Below are 20,844 nucleotides of genomic sequence, written 5' to 3' on the forward strand. Positions count from 1 at the left end.
TGCTTGGCCATGAAAGCTGCTAGGTGACCTTGGGCAAGCAACATGCTCTCAGCCTCAAGGGAAGGCCATGGCAAACCTCGGTCCTAGGCACATACACAAAGACAACATCAGTTAAAAAAAGGGCAGGGAATATTCAGAGGTGATTTTGCCAGTTCCTTCCTCTGAAATATAGCCTCCAGCACTTACCATTCATTGGCAGTCTTCAGTTTAGCCGTGGCAAAATGGTTTGAGTGTTGGACTACGACTGAAGACCAGGGTTCGATTCCCAGCTCTGCCATGAAACCCACCTTGGGCAAGTCATACACTCTCAACCTCAGGGGAATGCAATGACAAACCTCATCTGAACAGATGTTTCCAAGAAAACCCCATGATATGTTTGCCTTAGTGTCACCGTAAATGAGAAACAACTTGAAGGCACACAACAAAAATAAAGTTTATTTATATGATTGTGAGAGTGGCCCTTCCTCGTTTTTCTACTGAAGGAGACTAACTTGGATGCTTGTGCCATTCATTGCCCCATCTAAGGAAAGGGATGTAGGTGGTCAGGACTGTCAAACTGAAATACTGGAGAAGAATGTTAATATGCTCTTCTGCTATGGATCTTCTTAGTTGCACAACTAACTTTTAAGTTATGTGTTGTTATCATAAATCCTTCTTTTTAGTTCTGACAGTGGCCAAAAGTATTGTTAATCACAGTTCCCAAAATACAACACAATTTTTAAGTTTCTCTGAGTTGATCAGGCAGAGCCAAAGAAACATGGTGGTGACTCACTGTCTTGGTTCCCACACCTTTCAATGCATTCTTGATTTCATTCTGAGAAAGAAAGATAGGAATTAACAGCATCTGTCAGTCAAGATAGGGAAGCGGAAGCTCCATGTTGGGACATGAAGGCATACCTTTGAATATCAGATGCTGGGAAAAGGGGAAGTTCTTTTACTAGAAGTACATTATCTGACTGAGAGTAGATACAGAAGTCTGGTTTAGATACAAACCAGATAAGATTTTCCTGCCACTCTAGTTCTGTATGAATTAATCAGATGATTCCAAAGAACTGTGGCTTTTCTAAAAATTCAATCACAGAGTGAATCATCTATTCCTCCCTTCCTCAACTAAGTGTAGTATAACTCTCACCAACATAAGCCAGCACACCTTAAAGGTACCACTTTGAGGAAGGCTGCATGACACCACTTCTTTTTCTTCACCTTTGTCTCCAAACCACCCATGAAGCCCAAGGTTTAAGTCCTTGTTCTGAAACAGAAGCAAACCCAAATTATACACAACTTCATTTGTGCATGTGAATGTATATGGCTTCAAGTCACCTGTCAACTTGTGGTGACCCCATGAATTTCCTAGGATTTTTGTAGGCAAGGAATACTCAGAGGTTGCTTTGCCAATTCCTTCCTCTGAAATGGAGCCTACAGAGACAAGGGCATTCATTGACAGGCTTCCCTCCAAGTATTAACCAGGTCTGACCCCCCTTAACTTCCAAAATATTCATTCTGTATTACCTGCCCTCTTTCCAAAGTTGGGTCCTAAAATGAATTTTTAAAAAGATTTTCTTACTTGTTTTTGTATGGTTTTGCTTAAAAATAATTTACACTGAGGCTCCTGCATAATTTACAACAACACGTGCTGGGCATCCTTGTGTAGGAATGAGATTCAGATAGACATTCAGATATACATCAGATAAACATTCAGATATACATTGGAAGCTAAACTTCGCACGCTGAAAAACCAGTATGATTGATACTGGTTAAATTTACATGTGATTTTCATATTAATTACAACATGGGAAACAGGAATGCTGTAGCACATAAAACATTTCTAATAACTACTGTGTTCTGTGTGCATGCAGATTTTGGAAGTGGCATATACAGTACTTAATTTGTACCTAGTTGTTGCATTTATGGGTCCAGCACTAACAATGTGGGAATACTATGTTTAGAAAAGATCTGACATCTTCAGTATCAGAGAAGATCGAGGCAATGCTCTAAGAGTTAGGTGCTGGGTAACTAAAAAAATTCCAATGTATGTCTAAATTTCTAAACCACTAGTTGTCTTTAAATATGAAATCTTATAGGCAGGTTACCATGTTTCAGTGGGACACACAGTTTTCTTTCCACAATTTAAAGGAAATGTTCTCTTTACTTTCAACACATACTGAAAAGTAGAGACGGGGGTAGGGGAAGTACAGCCTGTGGGCAGTGTGTGCCCCTTGGACTGTTTTTGGCCCCCAATTTGTTACTGTTGTTAGCTGCCTTCAGGTCAGTTTCAACTCATAGCAGTCCTATGGCTGAGACATCTCCAAGACTCCCTGTCCTCTCCTTCTTTGCTCAGGTCCTGCAGGTACAGGCCTGTGGTCTCTTTGATTGTGTCTAACCATCTGGTGTGTGGTCTCCCTCTCTTTCTACTGCTTCCCACTTTTCCTTGCATGATGGTTTTTAATAATGATTCATTTTCCCTCATGATGTGGCCAAAGTATGACAGCTTCAATTTAGTCATCTTAGCTTCCAATGAGAGTTCAAGCTTCTCTTCTAGATCTGTTCTAGAACCCATTTGCTTGACTTCTTGGTCACCCACTGTATTTTCAGCACTCTTCTCCATCCCACAAACACCATATCTCAAACAAACTGCTTTTTTCCCCTTTGGCTTTTTTTTTTTTTTACTGTCCAGTTCTCACATCTGCCATTGAGAGGATGTGGGAGGCCATTTTGGCATGTTTTTCCAGCCCTACCTGGGTATTTTAGGTCCAGGGAGGGCCTGTCATAGGCCTAGAATGGTCCAGAGTGGGCTAGGAATATGGTGAAATTGCCCAGGTTCTCCCTTGGGGTATTGTGGGGAAAAATAAATAAATACAAATTTAGGAGGTGTGATGGAGGAATATGGTCCTCTGAGGACCACAGCAAGTGAAAGTGTTTTTCTTTTGGGGGAGGGGAGTAAATTGTTTTAAATATATTTAATATCCCCCTTGTTGCCAGCTCTCTTTTACGTATCCTTTTGAAAACAAACAATGAAACTGAAGTTTTAACTACAGTACAGTTCTCTTTGAGAGCCAGCATGTTGTAATGGTTCAAGCATTGGTCTGCGAGTCTGGAGACCAGGGTTCAAATCCTGGCTTGGCTATATAAACCCAAGTCACACTGTGGAGTCAAAGGCTTTCATGACCGGCAGCCACAGTTTTTTGTGGGTTTTTTGGGCTGTGTGGCCATGTTCTAGAAGAGTTTCTTCCTGGCGTTTCACCAGCATCTGTGACTGGCATCTCTGAAAATGCCAGCCACAGATGCTGGCGAAACATCAGGAAGAAACTCTTCTAGAACATGGCCACACAGCCCAAAAACTCCACAAAAAAAACAAGTCACACTCTCAGCCTCAGGGAATGGCAGTGGTAAACCCCCTCCGAAGAAACTGGCCAAAACCCCGTGTAAGGTCAGAAACGACTTGAAGGCACGCAACAACAATCATCCTTACATTAACAGTTATCAGCATTCAATGGGGGAGTGTGTGCATATTTTTTATGGCGACCCCCCTCCCCAATTTCATGGTGTTTTCTTAGGCAGGGAATATTCAGCTGTGATTTTGCCAGCTCCTTCCTGTGAAATATAGCCTGCTACACCTGGCATTAACTGGCAGCCTCCAATTCATCTACTAACCAGAGATTAGATGCATCTGGTACCTTTAAGGTATTTAGGACATCCAGACTCTGCTTTGAAATAATAAAGAACAAGCCTCTTTGCCTTAGCCTCAGGTAAAGTTGGAAGCTGGTCAGCCTTTGATCTTTTGCCTTGGGGACAGGATGAAAAACACCATTCAGAGTCCCTATTACATCCTGAGCCCATTGTGCATAAGATAAGGTGGTAGGAGGTGACTAAACTTAGAAACACTGCCCACGAAAGAGATTTGATCAAGCCTCCTGTTGACCAGGAGGTCAAGCTCAGCTGTCAGCTAACAATAACTGAATAACAAATATTCGCTCATCATATTCATAAACATGAAGACAGACTGTTCCATAGATTGGTATAAAAGTCTGTTCTCGCAGGGATCACTCCCTGCATCTAATGAACTAGACAGTCTACCAATACCTATGCTACAAACTCTTTTCTCTCAGTCTCAGAGAGAATATTCCTTTCTATCTTTTTGTGCAGATACAGACTAACACAGTTGTGTCTTTGTATACTCTTAAATACAACAGAGGGCGCATTTGCATTACAGAAATAATGCAGTTTGACAGTGCATTGACGATCGGCAATGACAGAGAAGTGGAATATAAAGTTTTATTATTACTATTATTATTATTGCTCAGTCCTATGGAATTCTAGCCTCTGCCAGAGAGCTTTGGTGGCACAACAAACTACAAATCCCAGGGTTCCATAGCATTGAGCCATGGCAGTTAATAGGGTATCAAACTGCATTATTTCTGCAGTGCAGATGCAGTCTAAATCTCCAACACTTAGCTTTCCTTTGTTAGATCACCAAGGCTCATTTTGATAATGTAGGTGAAAAATTAGTACTGGGATTGTGTTTCCCCCCCCCCCCCCTGGATCTGATAACTTAACAACATCTTACCTACTTAACATGGAAGAAAGTAACATTTCCAATATATTTCAAAATGTATATTTGAATTATTTACTTTTTTGGTTAAATTATCACTGACCATAATGCATTTTATGAAGCATTAAATAATGTTTCAAACAATAATATATTTGCCTCAAGAAGCGGTTGATAATTTTGTGATTAGAGTAAGGTGGAATGTAAATAAAATAAATAAATAGTACAAATATCTTAGTATAATTGACATTTTTTAAAATTTTCTATCTTTTTGAAAAATTACAGGTAAGACTAAACCAGGATTTTACTTCAGCATTGCTTATAACTCAACATTTAAACTGTGCAGTTGTATAGATTATACAATTGAGATCAACTAGTTTCATACCTTTCTTTTTCAGCTATATTGTCAGAAACATTTGAAATTAATGACAAACTGATGAGATTTTTTGATCACTGTGAAAAATTTGTAAAAGACGTAGAAGACAATAAAACAGCTATGCGTGAGATGGATGCTTTCAAGCAAGGTCCTGAGATGAACGGAGTAGTGGAGAAAATTGCAAAATCCTTGTGTCTACCAGTGACTGACCTAGATGCAGGTAATAATCTGTCTTGAGTCTTTCTAAGCTTGCCTGTGATTATCTGTTTTCATTATTAATAAAGACCAAATATGTATTGAATGTTGAACATGTTTTTCAATGTGGACAGCTATTAAAGGAGAATAGACAGCATGTAATACTTGCCTATTTTGTACCAAACTATAGCAATTGCATGTGTTATGACTTGCACAGTGTGCACACTTTTGCCACTCAGAGTGAAAACTGAGCCACACTCTATAGAAGATGATTGGAAAAACCTGTGGAGTGCGGAGTGGAAATAGCCTGCCAGCTTTTTCATGCAGTTCTCAGGTAATAGTACAAGCAGACATCTGTGCTTCTTTACTATATCAGTGCATCAGTACTTCTTTACAATAGAACATCACTACAAACAAAACATCCATTACCATCAAACGCAGTAGCTAGAAGCTAACAATATATATTTATCCTGATCATGTGCCAATATACTGATATTGTTTTCAGCGCCCTTTGTAGAACCTCTAGGAAGACAACAGATTTTGTGATTATGATGGTGATAATGATGCACTACAGAATTACAGCCCTTATGAAATTAATGCCTGTTTGTATAGTTACAATCTAGTACAACCAGGTCATCATGTCCAGTAAGGCCTCTGATTGTTTCCATCCCTGCGTAGGAAATTGCTTTTGAAGCTTGGTGCAATTAAACAAATGTTTTGGGGTAAACCATGGAAGAAAGAATATTGTAGGTTTTAAAGTAGAGAAGCAGTAGATTTATCTTTTGGATTTGCACTCTCGTTTGTCAGCCATCTATGAAACAATCAGCATACAAGATGATATTGGGGAGAAATGTTTTCTAGAAAATGATCCTATCTCTTTATTAAAGCAACACTGTCTCCTCAAAGCCACACTGTCTTCTTGTCAAAGCCAAAATTGGGGTTCATAGGCTGCTTATGCATTGCAGGCTGTACTTTGACCACCTCTGGTCTATATACAGTAAGAAATATTAATTTCATATGCCGTAGCATGGAACCTTGCCTGTATTTGTAATATAGAAACCTCCATAGTAGAAGTATGAGAAAAAATACAACTTATTAAAATACATATTTCTTTAAGAAAGGGAAGAGAAATAATTCAGTTAGTTTTCCTGTTAAATGTTACTTCACTACAGTGAAGCAAACAGAGTACAGCTAGAGTTTTGTTGGTTAGTCCCAACTAGAGTAGACCCATTCAATCAGTTGGATAGTGAGTCAGTGCATAGGTAAATTTAATTGACTGAATGAATCAAACAATAGGATTTAGACACATGTTATTGTTTTTATAACATTTATGTTATATTATTTATAAGATGCTTATAAAATTTTAGCCTATGGTCTTAAAACAAGACTTACATTTATTTATACAGCTGGCAATTTTAATCAGTTGGACAAGTTGTTGAATAGACCTGTGAGCATATCCAGGACACAGGTATAAATCCCTAGGCATTATCACATTCTTGCTCATACTAATCAAATAAACTCATTACAAATGTTTAATATCAATGTGTACACCATGTCAAAAATATAGTTATATTAAACTCTAGATTCTGTGACTCATCTCTTTTTGTTCAGTTCATGCTAAATATATGTTGTCTCCTGTAAACAGTGGATTTAGAAGATTGTAGATGAAGTAGTAGGCTGTGTGATGTGCTGCATATCCTCTTACAAAGTGGCAATAAGGAGCTGAAAGTGGTGAGAGCTGGGAGGAGAATTACAAGTTGGGGATTTATTTTTGGGTTTTTCTGTGTTTCACATTTTGTCCCTCCATAGATGTGATCTTGCTCCTGAATTATTTGTCTTTGTGCTGCACCTGCAAAACCATTATGTAACAAATATGTTTTGTATATAGTTGAGAATTTTTACATTCTTCTGAGTATTTTGTTGCTGGATTGTAGTATCTCTGTCAGTGTCAACATAGTGCTTGTCAACTTGTTTATCTTTACTACAGATTTGGTTCAGGTGGCATTTTTCACTTGTTCCTTTGGGCTAACGATAAAAAGGATCAACTCTCCCTGGTGTTCACTCTTCAGTAAAGATGACGCTGTTGTAAGTACTTCATCTAAGTAATTTGGCTTTGAACACATACATCTGTAGAATTGAATGTTGCAGCATACTGCTTGCTAGGACTTCTAAGCTATACTTACTTGAGCATATTAGCATCTTTAAATTTTGTACTGGCTTGTGGATATTTAGAACATAGCGCCAGTATATTCACACACACTCAGACTTAGAGGAGGGCAGTGACAAGCCCTCTTTGAACAGATCTTGCCAAGAAAACCCTGTCATAGGTTTGCCTTGGAATTGCCACAAATTGAAAAATGACTTGAAGACATACAAAAATAATATTTAGTATGTTCTGTTATTAAAAACTATGTGAGCTAGTTAAAAGGAAATTCTTACACTCTTTCACTTTACCTCACCGTAGAAAGCTCCTGAATAACACATAGGGGCTACATATTAGATGTGCTGTCACTTTTATTTTTTCCCCCATTGTTTATTTTTTCCCGGACTTGTCAGATGTTAGTATAGATATTATGCAGACAAGATGCATGGTCCCAGGGAGTAATCTCTTCAACCTTCAGTTTGAAGAGTTGCAATATTTGAAGTAAGTGAAAATTACCTGGCTCAGTCAGACAAATATCTGTTGAAATTAGCAATCTGCCATCAGCAGGAGTGAGATGACTCTGAGAAAACCCTGGAACAGCTTCATCCAGTCTGGCACCCTTTACATATGTTGGACTACAGTACCTATAATACCTGGCCAACATGACTTTTATGATTGCCTTGGATGGTAGGGGACCTTTAATCATTCTAGAAGATGTGGATTTGACTCAGAGGAACATACCATAAGAGGGAGTTAGTATGAGAGAAAGCAGATTTGTGGCCAAGGAATGGATTAGCTTGCGTAGTCAATTGTACCTCCACTATTCACTGCAAGACTTAGATTAAAGAGAAGAAAGCAATAGGTTGCTAGACTGAAAAAAGGCACCAGATTGCCTACCTCTGATACAGTAACTACTTAAATAATAGCAAAATATTTTTTCCATCCCAGAGAGATGTCATTTTACACTACTGTATTTTTGTTAGGGTAGAGGCTTTCTCTGATCAGGAGAGAATCTCTTCTACTGTGCCCCGTTTTCCAGTCTCTTATGTTGACCATCAGCATGCAGGCATGGAGAAGGCATACATCCTAGTTAGTTTCCAGGCATGATTCACAATTTTGATGCCAAAGTCCTAAATGGGTAAGAACCATCTTTCCTAAAGAAACATCTATTTCCATATGTTCCTGTCTGTTTATTTCATGTGGGAGGGCCTTCTTTGGGTGCCACTGTCTAGACGGCCTTCTCAGCAGTGCCCACCTTTATGTAGAATACCCTCTTGAAAGAAATTGGCCTAACATCCTCATTGATAGCATTTAGAATGCAGGCTTGGACCTTTAACTGCTGACAAACATTCAGTCTTTGCTCTTTTTTTTGTCATTGTTTTTATTGTTTTAGTAATTTTAGTTTTATTTCTGGCTTTTAACATTCCAATATTTTCACTTTTCACACTATTTCATATTTTTTATACTCTTTGGCCAATATAAATAAATAAAACAGAAGAGAAGAGAATGAAAGAATCCATTGTTTGAGGGGGATGAGGTGGGATGGCATGCTTGAATCTGAAGTAATTGTTTTAATGTAACATGAGATTTAATTTTTAATTATAGATACTTGAATATCTGAATGATCTAAAGCAGTATTGGAAGAGGGGATATGGATATGATATCAACAGCCGCTCCAGCTGCAATCTTTTCCAGGATATCTTCAAACGTATGGACCAAGCTGTTATGGAGAGTAAAAGGTAAAAGGGTCTAGAGAGGCAGATTTCAGGACAAGGAGAAAGACACATTCTATATTGTCGTTTCATGCCTGACAGTATTAAGACAGCTCTTTCCTCCTTGATATATTTAGACCACTGTTTGTAAAGCTTTCTGGTGTTCTAAAAAGCAAAATATACATATGTGTACAGTAAATAGTGAAAGGAGAAATGGCAAAACATCTCAGAATTAGTAAAAGATGTACAGTTTTATTGGGAGTAATGCTTGATTTCTTGATAAGTTATTACATATATGCATCATGTAATATATTTACTGGTTTGCTGTGTAGATGAAATTGTGGTTTCACGTCTTGTCCGTGTACTTCTTTTGTGCTTGTGGCACACAGTACTCATCTGGATTATGATAGACTGATAGCAGTGGCTTCATAATGGGCAGGGAGGCAGGGAACTCCAGAAGCAATAGTTCACTTTTCAAATATGTCACAAGAACACCCTGCACTGTTTAGCAGAAATAATATTTTGCCCAAACAAGGTGTGGATTTCTAGCCTCTTCCTGTGTTTTTATTTCAACGTATTTCTGGAAATTTATGTAGCTCCTGGTATCCTCTGGGGGCCACATAAACTTCCAGAAATAAATTATAAAATACAGGAAATTGCTGGACATATATCTCATTTAGCAAAAACATTATTTTTCTGCAATTGCCCACCTCTGGTTTATAGATTCTGAAAGTAACCAGGAGCCAATGTATGCATGATTTGAGAAAGTTTTCACCGGGATAAGCTAAAGGCTTTTCTTATTAAATCCTTATTTGCACACTCCTATGGCTGATGTGAAGATTGGGGAAGCAGCACTTGTTGTAACTCCACCACCCTCCAGCAGATACATATCTTTCCAAGGTTCAACTATTAACTCAGGGAAGGAAAGAACAGACAGGTAGCTAGCTGTATGACACATTTGTTTTCCAGAGAAAGCTCATAACAGCATTTTGGAGTAGTGGATTAGGTTGGAGAAATGTTATAGGGAGAAAGGATTATTTTTCCTTCCCCTTCATTGCACCACTTCCCAGATTTTCAATGCAAACATTTTGTTTAAAAACACAGTAAAGACCCTTCCCGAAATTCAGATTTTGAAATACTTTCAACATACAGTACCTCATTTGGTGTTAATAAGGAACTTTATGAAACAGTGTTGTTCTATCTCCTACCAGTTGATGGCAGTAAAAACACAAGCTGTTAAGCATTTTTGAATAAATTGAATTTTAAAAGCTTACAGAACATGAAAGTTAGCATGGTGCAGTAGTTTGAGCATTGGACTAGGACTTTGGAGGTCAGCATTTGAATCCAGATTCAGCCATGGAAACCTACTGGCTGACTTTAGACAAGTCACACTCTCTCAATCTGAGAGGAAGCCAAAGACAAACCTTACTAAACAAATCTTGCCAAGAAAACCTGCGATAGGTTCCTCATAAGTCAGAAATGACTTGAAGGTACAGACCAACAACAGTAACAAACACAAAGTGCTTTATCCTTGTTGTATTTAAGACTTAGATATAGTGTACATCTTTAGGCATGCCTCAGTCACACAAACACATATTTGTGTATATAACATTCTGTATGTATGGCTGACTAGGCTGTAATACTAAGTATGCATATTTCCCCAAAGACATCCTGTCGACTTCTTGTTTAATATTGGTATAAATGGGCAGTTAGTATTGTTGAGGTCATGGTTCTTCTTGGAACCTTTAAACTTCAGCTTATCAAGAAGAATCTTGCTTGTTATTGATATAGCCTTGCTTGAATTAGAGCAAAACCTTTCCCAGATTTGTGACCAAGCCACATAGTTTCTTCTCAAGGCTATTTTTTATTAACCTCATTATCTTGTTTTCTTTTAATCTTTAAAATATTGATATGTGGATATTTTGTTTTGCCCCCTCAATCAATTTTAACATGTGCAACCTGTAACGTAGGGGTAAAAGAAGTACTTAGTAATGTTTATTTTATACAGCTGTTAAAAATCCGAAACCCTGATCTCCTTTATATTTGATCACCTTACAATTTAAAGCTTTTGTAAAGTTTTACACTGAGAGTCTTTTTTTTTAAAAAAATTACTTATTTAATGTATATTTCAGAGAAACAGCACAGTGTTGTGGTTTGAGCGATGGACTACAACTCTGGAGACCAGAGCTCGATTCCCTGCTCAGCCATGGAAACCCACTGTATGACTTTGAATGAGTCCCAAACTCTTAGTCCCAGAAAACCCCTTCAGGAAACACCACCACAACTAATATATATCTCACTTTCTCCCAATAGGTGGCTGACAGCACAAATTAAAACACCATACAGCTAAATATATATAATATATATAACATTTTTTGACAAATTAAAATGAACTATCTTATTAAAAACAGCATTTTTAAAAAATAATTTAAAACCATTTAAAACTTAGCAATGCGTATGAAAGTATTTCACCCCCTTTAAAAAGATCTGTTAATAGCTTAACAGCAACAAATTGATAGCCAAAAACCTCTCAAAATAAAAAAATTATTTGCCTGTAAACTGAAAAAAGGCCGCCTTTAGGAGAAATCCCACAGCCTTGTAGCACATACAGAGAAGGCTTTGTCATGTGTCCTTACCAAATGTGCCTGTGACAGTAATGAAGTAAGTGAAAGCCCTCCCCTAGGGATCTTAAAACCTCAGCAGGCCTATAGCAGCAGATATGATCTTTCAGATAGCCAGGACCCAGGCTGGACTGGGCTGTCAGGTCAGGTCATAAACAGCCCTTTGAATTGTGCCCAGAAGCAGCCTGGTAGCCCTGTAGAGCTGTTGCAGCAAGGGAGTTAATGTGATCTCTATAAACAGTCCCAGCCAACAATCTTTCTGCTACAATTTGGACCTGCCGAAGTTTCTAAACTATTCCTGAGGTGGTGTCAAATACAGTCGCCCCTCCTTTTTCGTGGGGATCCATTCTCATCTCCCTTGCAAAAATGGAGTTTTGCTTATATTCAAGCCCCATTTGCTTGAACACATGCCCCATTCTTGCCCCCTCTGTTCATCCTTCATGCATAAGCAAGGGACACGAGTCTGAAGATCGTGAGAACAGCGGGAGGACTGTACAGTGTTTTACAATAATCCAAATGGGCTATGATCAAGGCATAAATCACCATAGACAAAATTATCTCCTGGAATGAGTGCTGCTGACACACTAGTTTCAGCTGTGCAGAAGCCCTCCTCACCACCACTGAAACATGGATATCCAGGCTTAGGGCTGAGTCCTGGTGTGTACACCCAAACTCTGAACTTGAAATTTCAAAGGTAGCGTGACCCCTATCTAACACATGCTGTTGCCTGAGTTGCCTTTTCTGACCAGGAGTACTTCTCTGTATTGTCTGGATTGTTCACCCTCATCCAGTCCATTACTGACAGCAGGTACTAGTTTAGTACTAAAATTACTTCACTGGTATTGAACAGAGGCATGATAAAGTTATGTATTATCAGGATATCAGTGACACCAAAGCCATAAACTCCAGACACCCTCTCTTTGACAGTGAACTTTGAGGGGACCCCACAGTCCAATGGTCAAGGTGTTGAACAAGGGGAGAATACTTATGCAATCAACAGCACCAGTTTGGTTTTATTTTCTTATCTTCTGTGCCATAATAAAAACAATTTGTACCAGCACAGTGTTGAATATCTTGTGTACATCAAGTGGTAATAATACCAATTAATTCAGTTTCAGTTCCAGGTTGTAATAGAACAAAATATGGAATGTCAAGGGCAGGGGGTGAATACTTCTGCCAGTCACTTTATGTAAATGTAGGCTCTATTTGCCACATTTCACATCAGCTACCACTGGGACATGAGTACATTGAACTGAAAGATCCGTGGTGTCTAAATACAAGATTTTAAATCAGGTTATTATGAAAGTACAATTGGATAATTCATTGCTGTGGTATGAGATTTCTTATAAACTTATATATATTTGATGAAAAAATACTTTGAGAGCCTGAAAAGGAACACCATTTTATACTGAAAGACTTTATTATTATTAGCCAATATAAAGGGAGCGTACTTGGGAATGTATTAATTGTGTGTATTTGGGGATTAACTTTGTTTAGAATGGTTATATGGAATGTTTGATTCTGCTTTTGACTATATAGTAGAGCAAATAAAGTATTTAAGGGTTATATCACATTTTAATATTTCGAAAACAATAGTTTGCATACCTGCAATGGTATTTCAGATGTCAAGCTGAGGTTGAAAAACAAGTTCCCTTATTTGTTCTCTGATGAATTAAAACTTAGCTGGGAGGATTGCCTCAGCCTCTGTTCCTCAATATGCCCAATGAACATTTCAGAGTTCCTTTAACTGAACTGTTGTACTCATATGGTGGGTGCCATTTAAGGTGACAAAGTCAATTGCAGAGTTAACTGCCAGCATTGTTCCTTATAGCCAGCTATAGATAATGTAAGGCAATTTATCTAAGTCTCTTAAACTTGTTCCATGAGCAGTGCTATCCTCATAAGTTATCAGAATGTACTTGCAAACCCAGTGACTTCCTTTGCTAAGCTATCAGCTGACAACTGATGTTGGAATATTGTGCTTTTGCTTTTTCGTTTAAGATTAGCATGCTGATAAGAGACGATTTGTTTTCACTGGAACAGCTGGTGGTACATAAGGCAACATAAGGGGAACTATGGCAATTCAGTGTTCAGCTTTCCATGCCCAGTTCTGCTGCCTCTGCCACTGTTGACTTATGATTTAAAGGAAGCAGAAAGGATAAATATGACAAACTCACTTTTACCTTAGGAGTGTTTTACATGTTAATACCAAATGCATATTCATGCTATGTGTGCATCCTGATTGTCGTGAGAATCGATTTTCCAACATCCATAATTTGTGTTGATGAACACATGTGAAAATGATGACATGTGTAACAGTGTAAAGTAAAATCCCCTGCTGGATGTCTTGTACACATTTTCTAGCTTTGAGGAATTGTCATAGGAAGTCCTGGGTGTGTATGTGAAGTAATTCTCCTTTTTTAATGTTGGACATGCAGGAAGCAGTGTCATCTTCTGCATTGCCAATAGAAGGCAAGTAGATGAGGTATAGGGAGCTCCTGGTCTCTTCTCCAGCCCATTTGATTTGTATGCTACAAAGGAGTTTTCATTTTCTGGATATCCAGTAGAATGGTTGACTGGTCTGATATAGTAAGAGTCTGTTCTGATTCTGCATGGGACTCAAAGGAGAGCAGGACTTTCCTCCATTTCCGGCACCAAAGCCTCTTGGGGCTCCTTGGTTCCCCAACCCAATGGGCCTCATTTCCTCCACAGTCAACACAGAAAGAAAGTGATGTGGCAAAGAAATGCCAGGCTGTGCTGTCCCTTATTTGCAAGCCCACCCATTCCTTGCTTGTAGGGAACCCCATGTCTTCACTTGCATAGAACTCCTGACCACCATTTGTGATCAAGTGAACGGTTAAAACCAAAGTGGAAATACAACCTGAATCTCTGTAATTTACATTCATCATTGCTTGGTTTCTGAGATGCTTTTTGCTTAATGTTCACATACACACATTCATGTGCATTGTTACATAAGTGACATAATTTTTAGATAGGATGGAAGCTTTATAATCAGGTATTCTTGAGTTCAAGCTTGGGAGCAACACCTTCTTTGCAAGCCAATCAAACTCTGCATTTGTTTGTAGGTGGTGCTTTTATGTTGGCATCATATGGGACAAAAAGTTGCCCAAACATCACCTTTTGCCTGAATAAATGGGAAGCCAGTAAACTTTGCTCTGACACTGTCCTACTTACTCATTTACTAAAAACAGATAGGTAGTAGCAATACAGTTGAAATAGATGCCATCAAAATGTATTAAAAGCACTTTGGTGATAGAGAAACAAGAGTACTCAAACAGTTCAAACTCCTTCAGTAGCAACCTTATTTAAATAGGAAAGGTCTTCTGGAGGAAGGGCAATGTCCTTTTAACAAGTGACCGCTGAAAGTGACCACTGAGAAGCTCCTTTCTGAACTCCCCACCAATTGTACCGCCAAGGGCCTGGAACCAGAAGTTCCCATTGAAATTTGGGCTTTAGTTTTAAAACGTTGCCAGAAATATGCTTTTGAAGTAAGCTGGATACCTTGCTGATCATCCATTTACATTAGCTATTGGTCCAGGTTTCATTTCTTTTATATGAACAGTATATTTAGGTAGGAGCTACCTGGTTTGTTTCTGTGCAGTATAATTTTCTTTTTCCCAAAATAATATGGGAAATCCCTTCCACATTCAGAATACATCCTAGGGAAATGAGTGTTCCAAGTGTTTCCCCCTGATTCATGTGGCTAGTTTTGAAGAACAAGATGGCATAAAATTCTGTGTATCTTATGTAAAATGCACTTGTTAAAAACAGGCACTGGGGAGTAAGGATACTTTAAACTTAGATTCTAAATGATCAGACAGTTTCATTTTATTGACGTTTGCATGTAACAGATAGTCGTATTTACACAGAATGGTAAACCAGGATTCCAGGAACACAACTGTACCCTTCCATGGCTTTTTCATTGGGGGAGGAGCTAAACAAAGGAGAAATGATTTATTCTTGTAATCCAAACTGCAGTTCCAGTGTTCATAAACTAAAATATGTTCTTGATTTACAGTCATGGCTTATTTGAGAGCAAGAAGAAAGAATCCCACAATTCAGGCCACATGCCAAACCATTTCTAGTTTAGCTCAAGGGTGGACATGCTACAGAGCCCAGAGGGCCAGAGTCACCCCACCTCACACCTTTGAGGGCCTCGGGACATTGTTGGGGATGTCATTTGGGTGGAGTGTGTCGCTTCCAGTTACCATTTGGGCTGTTTGGGGCATATTTCAGGGCAGGGAGCCTCCTGAAACTGGATTTTAGAGCTCTCCCCACTCCCTTTTTTTTAAAAAAATCATTTTAATGGCTTCGTTCAGCTGAAAATGCTGTTTTTCCAGCTGCAAAAAATGAGGGTGTGCCAGAGCCTAAGAGGTGTTACCAGCCACCATGCTGGAGCACCCCAAGGTGTCCATTAGATTCATAACTCATCCCTAGTTTACCTTCTCTTTCTATTGTGGATAATGAAGAGAGAGAAAACAGGCTACACCTACCAGTTCATACACAAGAAACCAGGAGCTCTGTTTACTATTCTGTGTAGATGCAAATGTTACTATCTTTTAGCTTTGGCTTCTACTTGGACTATGTATGTATGTAACTAATAGAAATACTGAATAGCTTTTAATCATTTTACATTTGAATGTAAGGAAAACTTGAACCTGTAGTAATGGGCCTTGCTCAGCTATCTGTTCTATCTAATATTAATGAATTTTCAGTGTAGATTAGTCTTCTAAGGAACATATACTGTTTTGGTGGTGATTTATTCAACTTTATAACTCATTGTATATTGGTAGTGTTTTGTTCAAAGTGCGAGTAGCTTTTTAGTATTTTGTGGACAATGAAAGTAGGGGTTTTTTTGGGGGGGGGGTGTTGTTGTTGTTGTTCTATTCATTTAGTGAGAGAGAGAAAGACCCAAAAGCCAATAATTTACAGAATATGCTTCAGGTTCACAGTCTTAGTGATGGATTATCAATTGGATTTATGACAATACTGTGAAGTACTCATTCTGGCTTACTTTACCATAAGTGCTGGCCATGTGACATCCAGTCTAAAAGTAAACAGAGCAAGGACAATATGGAGGATGCTTCCAAAGGTTGGCTATAGATGGATGTGAAAGCTTTAAAAAAGATGACAGATCATTTAGAACAGCGGTAGGCAACCTGCGGCCCGTGGGCCGGATGCGGCCCGGCGAGGCCTTGGGACCGGCCCCAGCCCGGTCCTGCCACCGATTGCCGCCGGGGCCTTTGGGGGGCAATTGTCTATAGAAGCCTCAGAAACATGCATTTATATTAACATTTTTTAAAAAATCAGCAAATTTTTTCGCGCGTCCTCCATAATTTAAAAAAAGTGTCTTCCATTTGAAAATTTTGTCCTACATTTGTCCTGGTTTATTTATATATTTATTTTTTAAAAAATTATTTAATTATTTATTTTTTGGCTTCGGCCCCCCAGTTGTCTGAGGGACAGCAACCCGGCCCCCGGCTCAAAAAGGTTGCCTACCCCTGATTTAGAAGGTAGGACTTTTGAGGAAGGATGTAGAAGAAGAAAAGGAGGTACAATATATGTGGTTAGATGAGAGAACAAGAACATATAAGGGAGAAGATCTTCAGTCAACTGAGTACTGTTGAGTAGTAAGAGAAGAGGTCACATAAGCAGAGATAAAATGAAAATAATACCCAAAAGATAAGCTGCGCTACATTCATGAATAGCTCTTCAGGTAAGAATAAGGAGTTTCTGCTAGATGTATAAAGAAATGGGATGGACATCAGAAGGGAACAGAGATGGGAATAATTTGGGCAGCAGATTTTTGAACGTGAGTGAGAGATGTGTTACTATCAAACAAAGGGGAAGAATTCAAGAGGAGGTCATGGCCACATGCCTAAACAACAACAAAACTTTGAATAATTGTATAAATGCTAATCTTGAGATCATGAAAAGCGAAACAAATGTTCTATAACAGCAGATGTGACTGCATTATAATAGTTATATAGCACAGGTCATTATATTTCTCTGTCTGTATTAATTTGATTTCTTGCTTCTTATCTTTCTAGTTCGAGGCCTATTTCCTCTCCTGTGACCTTCCAGTTTGGACATGCAGAGACTCTTCAGCCGCTCCTTGCTCTGATGGGCTACTTCAAAGATAAGGAGCCCCTTAAGGCTCAGAACTACAATGTTCAAGCTGGCCGGGAGTTCCGCAGCGGTCGTATTGTCCCTTATGCGGCAAACCTGTTGTTTCTGCTTTATCACTGTGAGAAAGCCAGCTCGCCTGAGGAGGAATACAAGGTTCAGATACTGCTCAATGAGAAGCTGCTGCCATTTCCACACTCAGGGCAGAAAGTTTCTTTGTATAGCAGTCTGAAGACTCAATACAGAGACATCCTTCAAAACTGCCACTTTGACGAAGTCTGTGCTATGCCAAAAAAATAGTGCTACAACTGGTTAATTATGAAGGGGCACAGTAAATAAAGTAACATGAAAATTGTTGTTCATGCAAGTATTTAAGAAAATTGACCTGGTGGACAGGGATCTTTCTACGTATGCTGAAGATGTACGGTACTATTGGCTTTACTATCAACAACTTCTTAAACTGATATTTTGAATTCAAAAATTCCACCAAAAGGAAGAAATTGTTAAAAAGCATATAGAACATCTCAACATGTACAAACCATCTTCTAGATCACTTTTGCTTCTGGAAAAGAACTTTAAAAAATAATTTAGTATTACCAAGGCATCCAAATGTGAATAATCTCAAAATTACTGTGGATCAAAATGCTTTATTTGCTGGAATAATCATTGGAAAAAACAACAGTGTGTTCAACCATTACTTGCATTCAATTCCAAATGGCTTTCATTATCCCTCTGCTATGGAGTTGCTGTGTGAAACAAGGAACAGGGCTCCAGTACCTTTCATGGTTGTGTATTTTTTTTACGTAAATCTGTGTGCAGAGATTTGAATGTACAGAAGACTGCATTTTTTGTCAGAAAAATGATAATGCATTTAAAGAGTCATTTGTTCATACTAGCATCAAAATTAGTTGACATCATTTTAGTTAATCTTGTGTATATCGTTTGGTTTGTGTTTCTAAATAGACCCATTCCTTAAAACTGGATTGGTTTGGAGCTATATTGGATAGTGTTTGGCTGATTATATTTTAAATAAGGAAATCATTTGAAAATGAAGAACAGATATCATGGCATCATGATTATATAGTATGGAGGTTAGGATGCTTTATAAGCCTTATTACAAATTATATCTTGTAGAGTATATTAAACTGCTGCTTTCCAAATAAGCTAAATGCCAAGTGTGCCATTTGAAGGGGGTGATTTTACAAGGGATCTTTTTTCCTGATAATTAGAGGGGATTTCTTAGTGGGCAATGTGAAGTGAACAAATCCCCTCCGCAGAAGCTGTTTTTGGCCCATTTGAAAACAACAACAAAGCACCCCAAAACTAGAATTCCCTGGAAGTGCCTTTATGTCTGAGGAAAAAGAGCTGGCCAAATTGCTCAGGGAAAACATGATGAAAAAGCCACTAGAGCATACTAGAGCCTTCAGGTGGTTATTATTGGTATGGGGATTTATTAAACTGCTGTTACTGACATGAAAAGAACCAAAACATTCTACAACTGCTTACTGTATATACTCGACTATAAGTCGAGAAATTTATGCCCCGAAATTGCCCCTAAAATTTTGGGTAGACTTATATAAGGGTCAATACATCAGTAGTGCTTAGAAGGGTCCTGAAGCAAGGAAGCCTGATTCTCCAATCTCCAACACCGGTTCCTTCCCCCTCCATTACATTTTGCAAGCCTTTGCTTCCTATTGGAAAAACTCCCCATTTAAATCCACTTACTTCTCTCTTGCTCCATTTTGCAAAACCTGGCCTCCAATGGGAAAACCTCTCCATTTAAATCCACTTCTCTCTTGCTCGGTTTTGCAAGACTTGGCTTCCTCTGGAAAAACCTCTCCATTTAAATAGACTTACTTCTCTCTTGCACCGTTTTGCAAAACTTGGCTTTCTATGGAAAAACCTTTCCATTTAAATCCACTTGCTTCTTTCTCTACTCTGTTTTGCAAGACTTGGCTTTCTATGGAAAAAACTCTACATTTAAATCCACTTGCTTCTCTCTGTGGTCCATTTTGCAAGACCTTGCTTCTTATGGAAAAAACCTCTCCATTTAAATCCATGTGCTTCCTTTCTCAATCCAATATTAAAACCTCTCCTCCAGCACCTGGGAATCTGTTGGGGGAGGTCCAGAGAAGGAGAAGGAGGATGGAAGTGTATTTTCCCCTTTCCATCCTTCTTTGTAGTCCCCTGAAGTTTTACCCTTGACTTATCCAGGGGTCATATCAAAATCCAGGATTTTGACCCTGAAACCTTCCCTTGGCTTATACATGAGGTCGATTTGTACCCGAGTATATACAGTATATTTTGAGATACTTTATCTCTGCTGTACACTCCTATTAAACAGAATATGGCATTTATTTGGGGTAAGCTACTTTCATACTGTATAAAGGTAAATCAGCTATTTATGAACAGTATGGTTATATTGTTCCAGACAGTTTACTTTTTTCTTCTGTCAGCCTTTCTTTAAGCTATACTTCAGTTTATGACTTCAGTGTCCTACCATAATATTCCAAAAAGAGTGTGTGTGTGTGTGTGTGTGTGTGTGTGTGTGTGTGTAATGGTATAGGAAAAATGTCACAAGGCAGAGGTGCTGAAATAGATACCAAGAGATCAATCTATTATACTTGTTCAGAAATACATGTTTAGGGCTCCTTTTTTCATATATGGTGACTTGTAAGAAAGTGAAAAGTTAGTGGTCTAAGGCCTGAAGCAGATGGGCCAAATAAAATGGCTTCTGGCCGCTTTGGGGGTCAGGCATGCAGATGATGCATGCTGCTGGAGCGAACAGAAGCAGTTCTGAGACCATCTAAGGTGGCTTCAGGCTGCCAGAAAAAGGAGCGGAGAAAGTCCAGTTACTGCGTTCCTGTGCCACTCAGGGCTCAATAGGGGCAGGAGTGGCTAGAGACCACTCCAAGCTGCTGGTCTGTTGGATCCCTGTGATACCCCCAAAAATAAAATCTTAAATTAAAAATTAAATTAAAATTTAAAAAAACAAATGTTTTTGTTGGACAGTATGGATAAAGCACTGGATAGTAAATATGGATCACTTCTTTGATATATAACAATAACAGCAAGAATAGTGTTTTGCTCAAACTTGGTAGACT

The 20,844-nt window shown here is 38.6% G+C and overlaps 1 protein-coding gene across 1 annotated transcript in view; it reads left to right on the plus strand.

Moving 5' to 3' along the window:
- Positions 1-19,839, plus strand: part of MINPP1 (multiple inositol-polyphosphate phosphatase 1) — a 72,310-nt gene extending 52,471 nt beyond the window's left edge. The window contains 4 exon segments of the mRNA XM_042458461.1: positions 4,945-5,142; positions 7,105-7,202; positions 8,866-8,999; positions 17,665-19,839. Of these exon segments, the coding sequence (XP_042314395.1) occupies positions 4,945-5,142; positions 7,105-7,202; positions 8,866-8,999; positions 17,665-18,040 (806 nt within the window). The 3' untranslated portion in view covers positions 18,041-19,839.
- The last annotated feature ends 1,005 nt before the right edge of the window (positions 19,840-20,844 follow it).

The sequence above is a fragment of the Sceloporus undulatus genome, chromosome 3 (assembly GCF_019175285.1).
Source record: "Sceloporus undulatus isolate JIND9_A2432 ecotype Alabama chromosome 3, SceUnd_v1.1, whole genome shotgun sequence".
Lineage (NCBI taxonomy): Eukaryota > Metazoa > Chordata > Lepidosauria > Squamata > Phrynosomatidae > Sceloporus > Sceloporus undulatus.